The 16884-nt window shown below is 37.6% G+C and overlaps 1 protein-coding gene across 6 annotated transcripts in view; it reads right to left on the minus strand.

Moving 5' to 3' along the window:
- Positions 1-6965: 6965 nt before the first annotated feature.
- RAB6A (RAB6A, member RAS oncogene family) overlaps positions 6966-16884 on the minus strand; it is a 102016-nt gene continuing 92097 nt past the window's right edge. For all 6 annotated transcript variants that reach the window (XM_077866993.1, XM_077866990.1, XM_077866995.1 and 3 more), the window contains 2 exons: positions 10005-10071; positions 6966-8988 (listed from right to left, as the gene is read on the minus strand). In XM_077866993.1, coding sequence (XP_077723119.1) covers positions 8924-8988; positions 10005-10071 — 132 coding nt within the window. In that variant the 3' untranslated portion in view covers positions 6966-8923. The remainder of the gene's footprint in view (positions 8989-10004; positions 10072-16884) is intronic.

Consider the following 16884-nt stretch of genomic DNA (forward strand, 5'->3'; position numbering starts at 1 on the left):
AAATGCGGATGGAAAAGGCCATTCTGATGTCTCTGACAGAGAAAAGGCAATGCTTAATATAAGGTGCCCAAAATTTGGCTGAATAATGTTCTAGTTTTTTGTGTAAGGTAGGACTGTGAGTGATGAATTGATATTTGGCTGAAGGAATTTCTAAGCAAAATGTTGAAGGAGTCGCTTGACTTCTCTTGGATGCTTATAATAAGATTTAAGAGAAATGATTTAAAGATGGGAATTATTTTTTTTAAATTGCAGAAAGTTGATATACACTATTATGTTTCAGGTGTACAGCATAGTGATTCAACAATCAGTGCATTACAAAATGCTCACAGGTGTGGTTACTCATTTTACAAAGTTATTACAATATTATTGACTATATTTCCTGCCCTGTACTTTTTCCCCTGTGAATTATAACTTAGTTTGTATTTCTTAATCCCATTCACCAATTTTGCCTCTCCTTTTTTTTTTTTTTTTTTTAAGATTTATTTATTCATGAGAGACACAGAGAGAGGCAGAGACACAGGCAGAGGGAGAAGCAGGCTCCCTGCAGGGACCCCATGTGGGACTCAATCCCAGAACCCTAGGATCACATCCTGAGCCAAAGGCAGATGCTCAACCACTGAGCCACCTAGGTGTCCCTTGCCTCTCCTTTCAAGTTTGTTCTACATGTGTATCTACTTCTGTTTTTTTATTTGAAGATAATTAATATAGTGTTATATTTTTCAGAGTATACTTATCATGATGAGCACCAAGTAATGATTCAACAATTCCTAAATGTCGAATTCTTAATCAAAAGGGACGTAGAAATTTTAAAATTTGGAAAATTCTCAGCCTATCAGTATTGAAAGAAATAAGAAAGCTAATTTCTGGACAGAACACAAAGGGTGTGGCCAGATTTGAGAATATCGGTGTGAGACTATCAACTCACAGAAGCTAAGAAATATTCAAGACATGGGAGACTAAACAGAAGCCAGGACCTACCTATCCTCCAAAGCAATAAAAGTATGACTTCTAAGTTAGTTCAGAAATCTTCAAGGCTGGCCCTCCCATTGCAGTCTCAGAAAGGATTTGAAAGGAGAGACCTCTGACACCTGGCACCCTTTCACATAGCAGGCTCTGCTCCCCAAATTCTGGCACTTAGCACTTCAGCTGCCTCAGGTGTAGGGTAGGCCCCGACATCCCTTTCAGAGGGCACAAACAATAAATTTGGGTAGTGTCCATAGTATACGGGTGTGACTATCTTCACCAGGTGTGACTATTTCCAAAGGATGGACCATCCAGGAGCCTGTGGTATGCAACCCAGAACGAGGTCTGCTTTGGGGTCAGCCAACAGCAGACAACACCCACTAAGGCAATGCCTAGTGCAGCCATCGGAGCAGGGCTACCTTCAAAACATGAAACCAGTAGAGACACTGGGGTGAGAGTCCACCTCTAGAGAGCCACAGACACTGGACTCCAACCTATGAGAGCTGGGGCAGAGTCACCCATTACTCCAGAATGCAGAACTCTGCCTCACTGTGCCTTAAGGTTTTGGACTTGCTAGGAACCTGTTACTCCTTTTTTTCTTTCCGATTTCTCCCTTTTGGATTGGGAGTGTTTATCCTATGCCTGTCCCTTCATTGTATTTTGGAAGCATATTGATTTCCCCAGGTTCACAGCTGGAGAGCCATTGCCTTAAGATGAATCCACCTCGAGTCTCACCCATATCTGATTTAGAGGGGACTTTGGACTTATAAGATTCTGAAGTTGGAGACTCTGAAGTTGACTCTGGAATAGGTTAAGACTTTGGGGGCCTTTGGGATGGAATAAATATATTTTGCATATAAGGACACAAATTTTGGGTGGTCAGAGGCAGAATGTTATGGCCTGAAAGTTTGTGTCCCTCCAAAATTCATATATTGAAATCCTCCCAAGGGGCTTGAGAGGTGCTAATATCATGAGTGGCCCCTCATGAGTGGTATTAGTGCCTTTATAAAATAGGCTCCAGAGAGATCCCTTGCTACTTCCACCACATGAGAACATACCAAAGAGCTGGCAATGAACTAGGAAAAGGGCCCTCACCCTTTTGTGACTGTGCTAGTGCTTTGCTTTTAGACGTTCCAGCCTCCAGAACTGTATAGGTAATAAATTTCTGTTGTTTGTTACCCAGTCTGATATACCCAGTCTGATATACCAGCCCAAATGGACTAAGACAGAAGGACATCCTGTGTTCATGGATTGGAGGATTTAATAGTAAGAAAACAACACTACCCAAAGCAATCAGCAAGCAGTACCCATTATTTCCAGACTTCAAAACTTACTACAAAGTGAAAGTAATCAAAATAGTATAGTAACTAGCATAAGGACAGACATACAGACAAATGGAATAGATAACCCAGAAATAAACTCTTACACTTATGGACAATTGACTTCCAACAAGAGTGCAAGGTCATTCATTTAATGGGGAAAGGGCAGTCTTTTTTGGGTCAAATGTTGCTGGGGATAAGATATCTACATGCAATAGAATGAAGTTGGGCCCTTACCTCACACACTATACAAAAAAATTTTTTTTTTACACTATACAAAATTAACTCAATAAATAATAGTGAAAGGGAATAGAAGGAAAGGGAGAAGAAATGGGTAGGAAATATCAGAAAGGGAGACAGAACATGAAGACTCCTAACTCTGGAAAAAGAACTAGGGGTGGTGGAAGGGGAGGAGGGCGGGGGATGGGGGTGAATGAGTGACGGGCACTGAGGGGGGCACTTGACGGGATGAGCACTGGGTGTTATTCTGTATGTTGGCAAATTGAACACCAATAAAAAATAAATTTATTATTAAAAAAACAAAATTAACTCAAAATGGATCAAAGGCTTAAGAGCTAAAATCATAAAACTCATAGAATAAAACATAGAAGAAAATCTTTATGACACTGAATTTAGCAATGATTTCTTACATACATCACCAAAAGCACAGGCAGAAAAGAAAAAAAAAGATAACTGAACTTGATCAAAAATCTAAAACTTTTGTGCATCAAAGGACTGAGAAAAGACAACCCACGGAATGAAATATTTGTAAATCCTTGCATCTCTTACAGAATTAACATCTAGGATATATAAAGAACTCCTATAACTCAACAACACAATAAACGACCCAATTTAAAGATGGGCAAAAGCCTTAGACACTTCTCCAAAGAAATTATACAAATGGCCAGTAAGCAAGATGTTTAACATTACTAGTCATTAGGGAAACGCAAATAAATAAAAATCACAATGAAACAGATATCACTGTACACTCACGAGGAGAACTACCACCAAAAAAAGTCAAACATAAAAGATGTTGATGAGGATATGGAAAATTGGAACCCTTATATTAGTCATTGCTGGTGGGAATGTAAAATGGTACAGCTACTATGGAAAGCAGTTTGGCATTTCCTCAAAAGATTAAACAGTTTTTTTTTTTTTTTTGGTTTGTTTTCTTGGTTTTTAAAAAAGATTTTACTTATATATTTGAGAAAGGGAGAGAGAGAGCACAAGTAAGAAGTAGCGAAGGGAGAAGCAGACTCTCTGCTGAGCAGGGAGCCTGACTGACATGGGGCTCATCCCAGGACTCTGGGATCATGACCTGAGTCAAAGGCAGCTGCTGCTTGACTGAGCTACCCAGGAGCCCCAAAAAATTAAAACATAAACATAGATTTGTATGATGCAGCAATCCTACTCCTAGGTATGTACTAAAAAGAACTGAAAATAGGGCATCAAAACAGGTACTTGTATACCAGTGTTCTTGTCAGCATTATTTAAAACAGCCAAAGGTAGAAACAATGCAAGTTCTACCAACAGATGAATGAGTAAACAAAATGCAGTTTATATGTAACTTGGGACTTTTACTCAGCCATAAAAAGGAATGAAATTGATACATGCTACAACGTGGATGAACATCTAAAAGTATGGTTAAGTGAAAGAAGCCAGACACAAAGGACACTGTATAATCCCGCTTATACATGGTACCCAGAATAGGCAAATTCAGAGACAGAAAGCAGAATAGAGATTACCAGGGGTTGGAATTGAGAAATTGAGAGTTTAGAATAGTTTACATTTAGATTCATCTATATTGTTGTGGATATCAAGTTTATTCTGCTTCACTGCATACTATATTACATAGTGTGCATCATTTGTTTATATTCACCGTTTGATGGAAATTTGAGTTGTTCCCAGTTCTTGGCTAATGTAAGTAAAGCTATAAATATTTGTGTGCAAGCCTTCCTATAGACACATGGTTTCATTTTTTGTGGGTAAATACTTAAGCATGGAATAGCTAGGTTATTTCAGTGTATGTTTAACTTTCTAAGAACTGCCAAACTGTTTTTCCAAAATCTTGTACTAGCTGAGAGTTCCAATTGGTCATCACCTACACTTGATATGGTGAGTCTTTTAAATTTTAGTCTAGTATATGTGTAATGGCATTTTGCTATGGCTTTAATTTGCATTTCTTTAGTGACTAATAATGTTGAACATTTTCATGTCTTTTTTGCCATTTGTATAACCTTCTTTGGTGAAGTGTCTCATCAAATCTTTTACCTTTTTATTGGATTGGTTTTCTTTCATGTTAAGAGAGTTCTTCATATATTCTGAATACTAGTCCTTTATCAAGCATGAAATATGCAAGTATTTTCTGTCTGTAGCTTGTTTTTCATTCAGTTTCTTGCAGTTTGTTTTACTGAGGACCCCAGTTCTTCACTTGATGGAGTAGGCTGTCAGCTCCTTACTACATAGGACTCTATAGGCAGCTTGCAACACAGTAGACTGCTGCACAGAGGCAAATGAGAGGAGTCAGAGAGATTGGCAAAACAAGTATTTTTCATGATACAATCTCCAGTGACATCTTACTGCTTTTGGTATATTCTATTCCTTAGAAGCAATTTACCAAGTCCAGCCTTTACTTAGGGGAAAAGGATTGTACAAAACCTGCATGAAATCCAGGAGGCAGGGATCAGGAACCATTTCAGAAGCTGTATTCACAAGATATGCAGATGCTCATCATATACTATCTTTGTTTTCTGTACTTGAATTTTTTCTTAAAAGATTTTATTTAGGGATCCCTGGGTGGCGCAGTGGTTTAGCGCCTGCCTTTGGCCCAGGGCGCGATCCTGGAGACCCGGGATCGAATCCCACGTCGGGCTCCCGGTGCATGGAGCCTGCTTCTCCCTCTGCCTGTGTCTCTGCCTCTCTCTCTCTCTCTCTGTGACTATCATAAATAAATAAAAATTAAAAAAAAATTAAAAAAAAAAAGATTTTATTAATGAGAGACAGACGGGGGGGGGAGGGGCAGACATGGGCAGAAAGAGAAACAGGCTCCATGCAGGGAGCCCGATGTGGGACTTGATCCCAGGACTCCAGGATCATGCCCTGGGCCAAAGGCAGATGCTCAAACGCTGAGCCACCCAGGTGTCCCAGTACTTGAATTCTTTTTATCTTTCTGGAATTGCTACCAGATGTTGTTATGTATACTATAATCCTCTTAATCTTTTCTATTTCTAAAAAAAAAAAAAAAAAATCTTTTCTATTTCTTTGCTTTCTAGTGAAATAGCTCCTCAATCTGATGTTCTCACTAATCAGTGGAATGTCGTCTACCATTTATCTCATGTGTTATTTCAACTATTGTATTTTTCACACTTAATAGTTGTATTTGACTTTTGTCCCATATTGCTAATATTTTCTCTAATATTTATCAAGCCATCTTTAAATTATTGGTCTTTTCAAGTATTTTTGCTTCAGACGGTATTCACTTTTTCTTCTGAGGCAGTTTCAGCCAACTATTCTGGCTTGTGGGTCCAAATTCTCCTGCGCATATGGGTTCCAAGTCTGGGAGGGTATACTGGAAAAATGTCAAAAACCAAAATATCAAGTGTTTTAAGAAGGGAACAGACAAATTGTGGGACAGTTACAGGAACCACAAGACCACATGTAATTGCTCCCATTCAGTAACATCCTATTAAACAACACTTTCCTCAGAGTCTTACCTTTAAACTAGTTTAGAAAGCAGCAGCTCTTGTAGGAAGCAGTCACCTAGATTACAACTCACTTTTGAAAAGGAAGGGTTAGAGAATGAGTGAAAGGCCTAGGGCAGGCAGGTCATTCCCCTCTAATTTCACCAACTCCTCCCTTATCAGGAATTTTACATTACCCTGGTATTACCCCTGTGGACACTTGTAGCTTTCTGTCCTGCGGCCTCCCTTTCTGTAAGGAAAACTGCTATCATGTGTGCAAGGCAAAAAGTTGGCCCTTTTTCTTTTTCTGTGCAAGGTAAAAGTTGGCCCTTTTTCTATAGTAAATATTTTTGGCTTTTGGGGCAATAAGGTCTGTCACAACTACTCAAACTCCACCTATGCAGTGAGTTCCAATAAAGCTTAATTTAAAAACAGGTAGTAGGCTGCATTTGGTGGGAGGACAGTAGTTTGCTGTCATTCTCCCTAGCCAAAAGTGGGGTTTAGAGGAGGCAAAAGCAGAATGTAAACTACATTTCTTCATATATTATTTTATTGCCTCCACCAGTAGCCCCATCTTCAGATTGTAGCCACTCTCTCTGACAGTTGAAGAGTTTGACTCCCAAGAGGTTTCTTTTTATTTTTGTTTCGTTATTTTTTTGGATTTCAAGTTCCCTTTATAGTTCTAAGGAGGAAGGTAGGAAACTATGCTAATATATTACCTTGGCAGGAATAGAAAACCAAGTCAGTAATTGTTTTTGTTTGTGTTTTATTTATATATTTTTGGCAGCAAAATTGTTTATTAAAAAAAAAATTGGGACTATGAACACACTTCACTGCTTTAGTTAAAGAACCCCAAGCCAAATAAAAGGACCAATATTAAAAAGTAGTAAAACTGATTACTGTTTTAAAGATACATAAAAAGAGTCAAACACTACAGTGTAGGAAGACAACCACCCCCGTGTCAGAAATCACAACTTCTTCCAAATAAAGAATATGACCCATCTGCCATATTGAATTGATATTTATTTTAGGACATGCCATGTCAAAATAAAACAAAGAGTCAACCCTTGCCTTTAACAATAATATTGTATTATAAAAGCACTTTACAACTCCATCCCATCTTTGAGTATAACTTACTGGTATGTGGGCTAATGATTATCTGAAAGCATTTCTCTATTCAGACCCATAATCCAAGTGCTCTCTGAATATTACAAGGTGACAATAAGTGGGAATTGGAGAAGGAAGAGGAAAGAGGGGAATAAGGTTCTCCCAGTTAAGGGCTTTGTTGCAATGAGGGGCTGAAGGAGTATGAATTATTTTTGTTGCCTTTTCATCTTTATACTGTGTTAAGTAATGCTTACAACGTAAATTCAGTAGGCTTTTCCTGAGCTGTAACTCAGAAATTTTCTTCCTGCAAACAATGTATTTACAAATGTATTTATTAACTTACACAGCAATCTCACAATAACTAGTAAAGATTAAAATGGTGCACTCCTAGTATATTTGTTTACAGTGTTTTAAGGGAAATATATATTGCCATGGTGATGAAGCTCTAAATAGATTAGACAAAACATCTAAAAACTGAAAGTTTTTTTAAAAAAGGCAAAGAAATAAATATCATCAAAGAAAAAAGATTAATTCTAGCTTAAATATAAAACTAAATCACTGGTTAATTAACCAAACTATACAGATCTAATAAAAAGCAAAACCAGACTAAAAGACCCAACAGTAAAAAAAAATGCTAAAAAATAAGGCATAAATCTGCATAATATTGAGTTATTTCCATTCTCTCCTTTCCCTCTTGTATGTATGCTTTTCCATATCTGCCTCTAGGGGCTTGTAAGAAAACTTTCCATTTTCAATTTGACCTCCAATGTCCTGAGCAAAGTATTTGCTATTCTGTTGAGGATTCTTTTGTTGATAATCTTTTAGTATCATTGTTTCTACTGGTTATTGTAATTTTGATCAAGGTGCCAATTTTAAATTCTTCCACTGGTTCTTCTTAAAGGAATTTGATTTCTATAGTGCCTTGCCTGCATAGCATTTTTTGAAAAAAGAACAAAAACCCAAGAGAAATCTATTGCTTACAAAAGTTTTCTTCTTCTTTTTTTTTTTTTTTAAACAATTACCTTATCTTGACAATTTTAAAATCCTGGGAGAAATAGTTCACTGGAAGAATTTGGTATTAAAAACATGTTCTGAAGCACTGTTATCCTTTTCTCCCAGAGACTAACATATGAAAGGGTCATTTGTTTTGGTCTGAAACACACTGTATGCTCACTTAACTTGTAAGTACTTAGTATGTTCATTAGGACTCATTTTGAAGATATATCAGAATCTTTGTCTTATTCAAGCACTGCCTACCATGATAGTTGAGTTTTGACCTCAAATAAAATCTAATTTATATCACTGCTCAAAAATAATTTTGGACATCTTGGCCCAAGGCCTAGAGCAGGTGGTATCACTCAATTTGAAGGATCCAATGGGCTTGGTCTGAGTGCTGCTGTGTCATACCTCATTTGTTTTGAGGGAGAGAGTAAGAATACGGAATGCAGTAAGGGAGAGGTGAGAAAAGCAGAGATCAAGTAGGTAGGCAAGTGCTGCTATGAACAACTGCTCCTTAACCAAACCACATAATGTTGAAATTTCCATCATTTTGAAGTACATTATCATAACATTGAAAAAGAAGAAAAGTTGAGAAAATGTATCTAATTTTTAAAGTTATCACTGGAATATGTTGGAATCATTTGGCTTTTTGTAAAATATAAACAATGAAGACACTGACTTTTTGTGCTTGTGAAGCTAATAGATCATCTCCACGAGACAGGCAGCAATGATGAATTGCAATACATTATTACTGAAGGGAAAAGGTTCAAGCCAATATTCACACTGCAGTCAATGAAAGAGTAAGGGGGCCAAAGCAGTGAGCTTCTGGAGAAAAGTTAAAGATGCCATTGGGGATTAGCAGGAGCAGCCTCCTTCACTGACCGGTTGCTCTTGAGGCTTTTCCAGTTTTATGTCAATCACTGAAACAAAAGTTAAGGAGCTATAATGGGAAAGTACAATTCCAATTCTGCTGAATACTGACATCTCTTGCAAGCTCCTTCCATTTCCATTCTTTTTTTTTTTTTTTTTTTTTTTTTTTTTCCATTTCCATTCCTATTGGCTTCAGAACATTATTTCCTATACAGTTAGTTCACTACATTAGGTGCTCAAATGGAATAAACTTGCTTATAACTAACTACTACATGCAACAAGGGTCAGAATAAGGTTAAGCCCTATTCATGAGGATCAGTTTTAAGGAAATTAGCCAAGCCAGAAACCATGTAAAGATGATATTCCTTATGGGATTATCTATAATAAAAATCTGAAAATAGCCTACAAAAGAGTTCTAGCAACAGAAAGAGAATAAATGATGTGACTTCAACTCTGTAGAACAAATCCTATTAAAATAATAAAGGCTTAGAAAATGCTAAAACATTTAGCAGTGAGAAAAGCTGAACACAAAGTACTATGAATCCTATGGCTTAATAAAAATGCATATGGAAAAACACTCTAGGTAAATATGAAACAATTAAAATATTAAAATTAAAAATCTTTTAAAATAATATGTCCTGTTTCTGAAAGCAGAGGCCATAATAAAACTCCAGATGAAGTTATTTCCTGCTTGTGCCAAACAGAAAGCTCAAATGTCAGGAAAAAGCAAAGGAGGAAAATATGATGTATATATAGGGAAAAAGCCAAGCCAATGGGACTCAAAATTAAGAGGCAAAAGGTTGGGATTCTAAGTTTACTGTTCATTAAAAATCAAGCAATTAAACAAACACAAACCCGCTCATTGATTAACTGCAGTGAACAGCAGGCTTCAAAAGGTACACCTGAACCACCAGATCTCATTTACCATAAAAACCATGGGGCTTCTATGCTCCTAAGCCCTGAATTCCTGGCCGTAAAAGGTAATAGCATAATATTCCTTAGCCAACCAAGTGGAGCTCTAAAGACTAGTTAACAATAAAATTTTCTGATGAAACAAAAAGGATACTGTCTTCTCTGCTTCTGTCCTGTGTGCTTTCCATTCCAGGCAAAGCTGCTGCAACACGTCGGAAGAGCTGTGGAAAGAGAAATGTGATAATTGGAAGGGAAAATATAGCAAATGGTATCAAGTGAAAGTGGATGATCAGTGGATAGTGAGTTAAAAGATATGGCCTCTGTGTTAGACCTTAGCATAATGAAAGCATATTGAAATGTCTATTTATTGTATAAATGAGCACTATATGCTGTATGCCATATATGCCACATGTAAAGATATGATCCTTACTTTTCAACTGATGAGATCAGACATGAACAGCTAAGAAGTAAGCAGCAAAAATGTCATTTGACTTATAAAAACAAAGTACTATAACAACTCAGAGTAAGGACAGAAAATTGATTGCTTATTTAGGAAAACTATATAGTGGCATTCCTATCTTTTATAAACAGTTTTTTAAGGTCAGTGAGTATATGGTAAAAATCAGTCTAGTCAAAATTACCCTGGATAATTCCTTAGGAAAGCACTATGTTAGAGACCAACACACCACCTCTCAAATCCAAAGCAGATGGCTTTTCCTCCATCTCTAGTGGAGCCAGTGGTTGGCTTGTGTCTGAGGTATGATTTATGAAAAATATCTTCAAAAGGAGAATCACACTAAGCCTGATGAGATGGTCACTTTGAGAGGTATGCAGGAACAGAAACTGACTGAAGGAACAACAGATTCATCCTCCTATTATGTATCCATTACTACACATATACGCACTGGGTAGAATGGTAGGTGAAACTGATTATTTCAATCATTTCTCTTTTTGGCAAGCAGTATAAATTCCTACAAGTTAAAAGCACACGTGATACAACTCCCTTGTACTAAATACCTGCTTGTTTGAGTCGGGACACAGAAATGAACAAGATGTAGTTTTTTAATTCAAGGAGCTCACAGTTTGGTAAGAGAGATAAATGCAAATAATTCTTTATGTTATAATGTGATAAGTGCTATCAACCAAGAAGTACAAAATGATATGAGAACACAGATATAAAGCCCTTCTCAGGACACAGGGGAAAATCTAGGTGGTGACTGACATTTTCAGTTGGGATTTAAAGGCAGTTTTCGCTTGACTGAAAAACATGCTATGCAAAGCGCTCAGAACTTAAGTGCTCCACAAATGTTGCTGAGTTAAAATGAGAAGGGATAGAAACAAGAGAAAATCAGAGATGAAAGACTAGAATCCTACATCATCTGTTTAGGGAAAGGAATATAGAAAGGAAGCAAATTTTTATCTGTAGGCAATAGTCTGGTGGGGTATGATTAGGGAAGACCTGAGAAAAAGTCTAATTGTTTTGGTTCTATAAGGTTTAGGAGCATTTTAGAGATCAAAGTCATTAGCCTTAATATTCTTTTTCCCTTGCCCTCAAAATTACTGAAATCAGAAATGTGCTGACTATACACTATGGCTGTTAAAATTATCGAGAGCAAGACTGAATATCACTATTATAGAATGAATTTTCTAGAATGAACAATTTGGTATCATGCCACATTTGTTAGCTGCGAGATAATCAAATGCCTGAACAATGTTCAGAGAAAAGCACAAGGTATGTTCAAGAATGTTTAAGGTAGTCCAGACTGGCGGAGCACACAATATGTAGGATTAGAAGGGAACTTTGTCCTGCGGGCAAAGGCAGGCATTAAAAACAGCAGTTTGCATCAGGACTTTCATTAGTGATTCTAGTTCTTTTACTATGGCTACAAAGATCTACAAATCACATCTTGAAAGTACTTTAAAGGGCAGAATGGCAAAAAGCTAAAAACTAAAAGGTGAAGTTCACAGTTTATATTCTGGGCAGGCCACTTAGGTGACAGGTCATCTTTCTGTTCCTCAATTTTCTCATCTGTAAAACGGGCTTAAAATAATAGTATACTTAACTAGATTATTTTTTAATTTATTTTTTAAAAGATATTATTTATTTATTCATGACAGACACAGAGAGAAAGAGAGGCAGGGACACAGGCAGAGGGAGAAGCAGGCTCCATGCAGAGAGCCTGGCGTGGGATTCTATCCCTGGTCTCCAGGATCACATCCTGGGCTGAAAGTGGCTAAACCACTGGGCTGCCCAACTAACTAGATTATTGTGAAAATTAAGGGAAATCATTAGGTTAACTGCTTAAAACTGATTTGTTATATATAAACAGTAGCTCTATTTCTACTAGAGACTAGTCATAATTACTCATGGTCCTGGGGCTATTTTTCCAAATGTTATGAAATTCTGGAGTGAATTCTAGGACTAAAATAAAACACCAACAGGTGTAAAATTCTGCTCGAAGAAGCTATTTAAAACTAGTGGGAAAGATGTGGGGGTTGGGAAAGACCGCAAAGTATTAGGGCAGAACTGAAATGTTTTTATTTATGAATATCTAGAAATCTTCCCAAGATCTCCTAGTTTGCTTCTGATAGGAAATATTTATTTTAAAAACTGTTTAAATGTTCAAAATACACAATCTTTTCAGCTTCTAAGGATATCAAAGTTTATTACAGGCTAGCTTAAAAATGGAAAAATATATTTAATAAACATTAAAGTGTGTGTATATAGATGTATATATGCACATATATATATGTATATTTTTTGTGGAGGAGGCATTGGGAAAATTTTTCTGTAAAAATGGAATAAAATGGTTTACAGGTTCTGACGCTTTAAAAAAAAGTACATAAGGGATGCCTGGGTGGCTCAGCAGTTGGGCATCTGCTTTGGCTCAGGGCATGATCCAGAAGTCCCAGGATCAGGTCCCACATCAGGCTCCCTGCATGGAGCCTGCTTCTCTCTCTGCCTATGTCTCTGCCTCTCTCTCTGTGTGTCTCTCATGAATGAATAAATAAAATTAAAAAAAAAAAAGTACATAATTAAAGAGGTCTTTCAGAGATGGTATTGTTATATTCTTACTTATCTACCTAGTTTCATAATATAACACAGTAGGGCATTCTGGGGGGCTCAGCGGTTTAGTGCCACCTTCAGCCCAGGGCGTGATCCCGGAGTCCCAGGATCAGGTCCCACGTCGGGCTCCCTGCATGGAGCCTGCTTCTCCCTCTGCCTGTGTCTCTGCCTCTCTCTCTCTCTCTCTGTGTGTCTCTCATGAATAAATAAATAAAATCTTTAAAAAAAAATACAACACAGTATTCAATGTGTTTTTAGAAAGAGTGTAAAATTCAAATCAAGAAACTACTACTAACTACCCCATTATGATAGCTTTGTGACCTCGAGGATATTTCCCTAATCTAACTTAGATTCTTTCTAAAGAAAAGAATGGGCTAGAGTTGTCCAGTTCGACTTATTTTTACTTTTGAAATTAGAAATATTTTAGGAGGGATCCCTGGGTGGCGCAGTGGTTTGGCGCCTGCCTTTGGCCCAGGGTGTGATCCTGGAGACCTGGGATCGAGTCCCCTGTCGGGCTCCCGATGCATGGAGCCTGCTTCTCCCTCTGCCTGTGTCTCTGCCTCTTTCTCTCTCTCTCTCTGTGTGTGTGTGACTATCATAAAATAAAATAAAATAAAATATTTTAGGAAAATTTCCTTGAAAGGTTATGTCTCGTGAAGTCCTTCCCTCTATACCAGTGGTTCTCAATACCTGCCATGCATCATAATAACCCAGGAAACTAAAAACAAAACCAGATGCATGGGTCCCACCTGCATAGATAGATTTAACTAATTTGGGGTGGGGTGAGGCCCTTACTGGTTCATTAAAAGATCTCTGGATAATTCTAATGTGCAACCAGGGTTCAAGATCGATGATGCTGTAACACTAATTTGTAAGGAGTGTGAAGTAATCAAAAAGAAGCTAATGCTGAGTGATGAGGGAACAGAAGGCAAGCTGAGGATAAAGCAGGAACTGACACCCAGCAACCTCCTTGCCCCCAAAGCAGATGGGATATATGTGACTTTCCTCAGGCACTCCCGACTGCCCCAAAGCTAAGGAAAGGAAAAACAAATAGTTAACATATAGAGATCACAATCCTGCAAGGCATGAGTCTCCCTCAGTTTACAAATGTCTTAGTAAATTATAATAAAAAAGCATTTTTATCAATAACTTAGCTTCCAGAAGGCAATGTAGATACAATTAAATGTCCTTAAAACTTAGCAGCCCATTGACAAAAACTTGAAGTAGGCAGAGTGTAATCTTCTTCCAGGAAGCTCCCAATTAACTTAATGTTAAAGCCTTCCTAAAAGGAAAAACAACCTTGATTTGACAATGGTAAGGCCTCCAGTATCCTATGAGTCTTAACTATGAAAATCCCATTAAAACCTCCCTTGTCCTTAACTTCCCCATTTCCCAAGTGTATAATCAGCCATCTCTCAAACCAGGGTGCAGCAGCTCTTTCTGCCCAAGGGTCCTGTCTCTGTGCTTTAGTAAAACCACCATTTTGCACCAAAGGCATCTCAAGAATTCTTTCTTGGTTATCAGCTCCAGAATCACCCCATCAAACCTCATCTACATTCCAAAACTCCATCACTGAGTGCTTACTTTGTCAGAATCTTCATGTTTCCCATTTTAATCCTCACAGTAACTTGTGGGGAAGATATTAATATCCTCATTTTATAGAAGATTATTTACCATATACCAAATGAACAGCAGAGCTGATACTGCAAAGGTAATATTTTTTTTCTCCTACCTTATACTTCTTAGTATAAATGGGAGGTTTTCTTTCTTTTTTTTTTTTTTAAATGGAAGGTTTCCTATGTGTGAAGAAATTGTTAGCTAACAATCCAGGGTAAGAGGTATTTGCCTTGTGAAATTATACATACAAATCACAGACATAAAAACTTTTCTATACATTTTCTAGAACTTAAAATTTTTATCTATAGTTTTAACCAGTGTATTTGAAAAGTTTGGTGTTCTCTCAAAATATTTCAATTAGAGGAAAGGAATCAATGTCACTAACCTAAACTCAATCCAGGACACCCTAAAATGAGCCAAGTAAAAGCCTTACAAAAACAATGTTCTAACCTTATAGAAATATGTATAAGACAGGAAGGCGGGCAGCCCTGGTGGCTTAGTGGTTTAGTGCCGCCTTTGGCCCAGGGCGTGATCCTGGAGACCAGGGATCGAGCCCCACGTCAGGCTCCCTGCATGGAGCCTGCTTCTCCCTCTGCCTGTGTCTCTGCCTCTCTCTCTCTCTGTGTCTTTAATAAATAAATAAAAAATCTAAATAAAAAAAAGGGGGGGGGGCAAAGACTCTAGGGGATTAAGCTGTTTTAAATAATCATTAAAGGAAAAATCCATTTCTTAAATGCCAATGATACACTTAACAGAAGCTTCTGCTTTATTAGTAATCACAGATGATTAAGAATGGGGCCTCCCCTGATCATCCTATCTATATGTAATCTTATTCATTTCTTCAACAAATATGCCTCCTTGTGACATCACTGATTTTACATCTCAATCATTACTGTGGATCTTACTGTCTCTGTAGTACTGGCAAGGCATTTATCATGTATTACCTACCCTTTACTACATAATTTTCATGAGAATGTGATTCTTTTTTTTTTTTTTTTTTTAATTTTTATTTATTTACTTATGATAGTCACAGAGAGAGAGAGAGAGAGGCAGAGACACAGGCAGAGGGAGAAGCAGGCTCCATGCATCGGGAGCCTGATATGGGATTCGACCCCGGGTCTCCAGGATCGCGCCCTGGGCCAAAGGCAGGCGCCAAACCGCTGCGCCACCCAGGGATCCCCGAGAATGTGATTCTTTTCAACTATATCATAAGCTTTTTAGAAATCAACAATCACATTTCACATAACTAAATTCTCCAAAAAACTTACAATGGTCTTATATACCACAGGTAATTGACACGTGTGAATTAAGATACATGATTAAAACTATAAGATGAAGGGATGTCTGGGTGGCTCAGTGGTTGAACATCAGCCTTCAGCTCAGGGCGTGGTCCCAATGTCCCGGGATCCAGTCCCACATCAGACTCCTCGCAGGGAGCCTGCATCTCCCTCTGCCTATGTCTTTTCCTCTCTCTGAGTGTCTCTCATGAATAGATAAAATCTTTAACAACAAAAACAAAAAAAGTCCAAGATGAAGACTTGTTATGAGCCAAGAACTATGCAGACATGGGATATAATGGTATATTATGCTTAAAGTACATATGCTTCTCAGCCGGTATAACATAATTCACACACACACACACACACACACACACACACACACACGTATGCACAACCCCACTGTATGTATGCAAGCTTTCACTGATCTATTAGCCCTGATGTACATCAGCTTTCATTAATTTTTCACAAAGTCCTCATTTTCTTTCAAACAAATCTTTTTCTTCTGACAAGTACTGATGATTTTGAAGTTAAAGATCAAGAAATGTTTCTGTTCTTTTCCTATTTGCCAGTGCTATAAAATTAGAAAACAGAGTAAGAAAGGTGACACCCACACATTTAATACTTCACTAAAAGAATGCATTAATTCTCAGATGAAGTCAGGTGAAGCCTTAAATAATTACCTTCTCATTACCATTTCCCTTCAGCAATTTAAACACCATACCACATTCACAAAAGAAAGCAGTATTACAGCATTTTAAAAACCAAAAAAATAAGGGTTAAAATACTTACCAAAGGCTATCTTTTTAAAAAAGATTTATTCATTTTAGAGAGAGAGAGAGAGCAGAGGAAGGGGCAGAGAGAGACAGGGAGAGAATACTCAAGCAGATTCATTCTCTGCTGAGTGTAGACCCCAACATGGAAGATCGATCTCATGACCCTGAGAGATCATGACCTGAGCTGAAATCAAGGGTTGGATGCTTAACTGACTAAGCCACTTAGGTACCTATATAGGCTACTTTTCTATGAAATACTGAATGGGATGAAAAATATTACTTAAAAATCCTATATTA

This window comes from Canis aureus, chromosome 23, assembly GCF_053574225.1.
Source record: "Canis aureus isolate CA01 chromosome 23, VMU_Caureus_v.1.0, whole genome shotgun sequence".
Taxonomy (NCBI): Eukaryota; Metazoa; Chordata; class Mammalia; order Carnivora; family Canidae; genus Canis; species Canis aureus.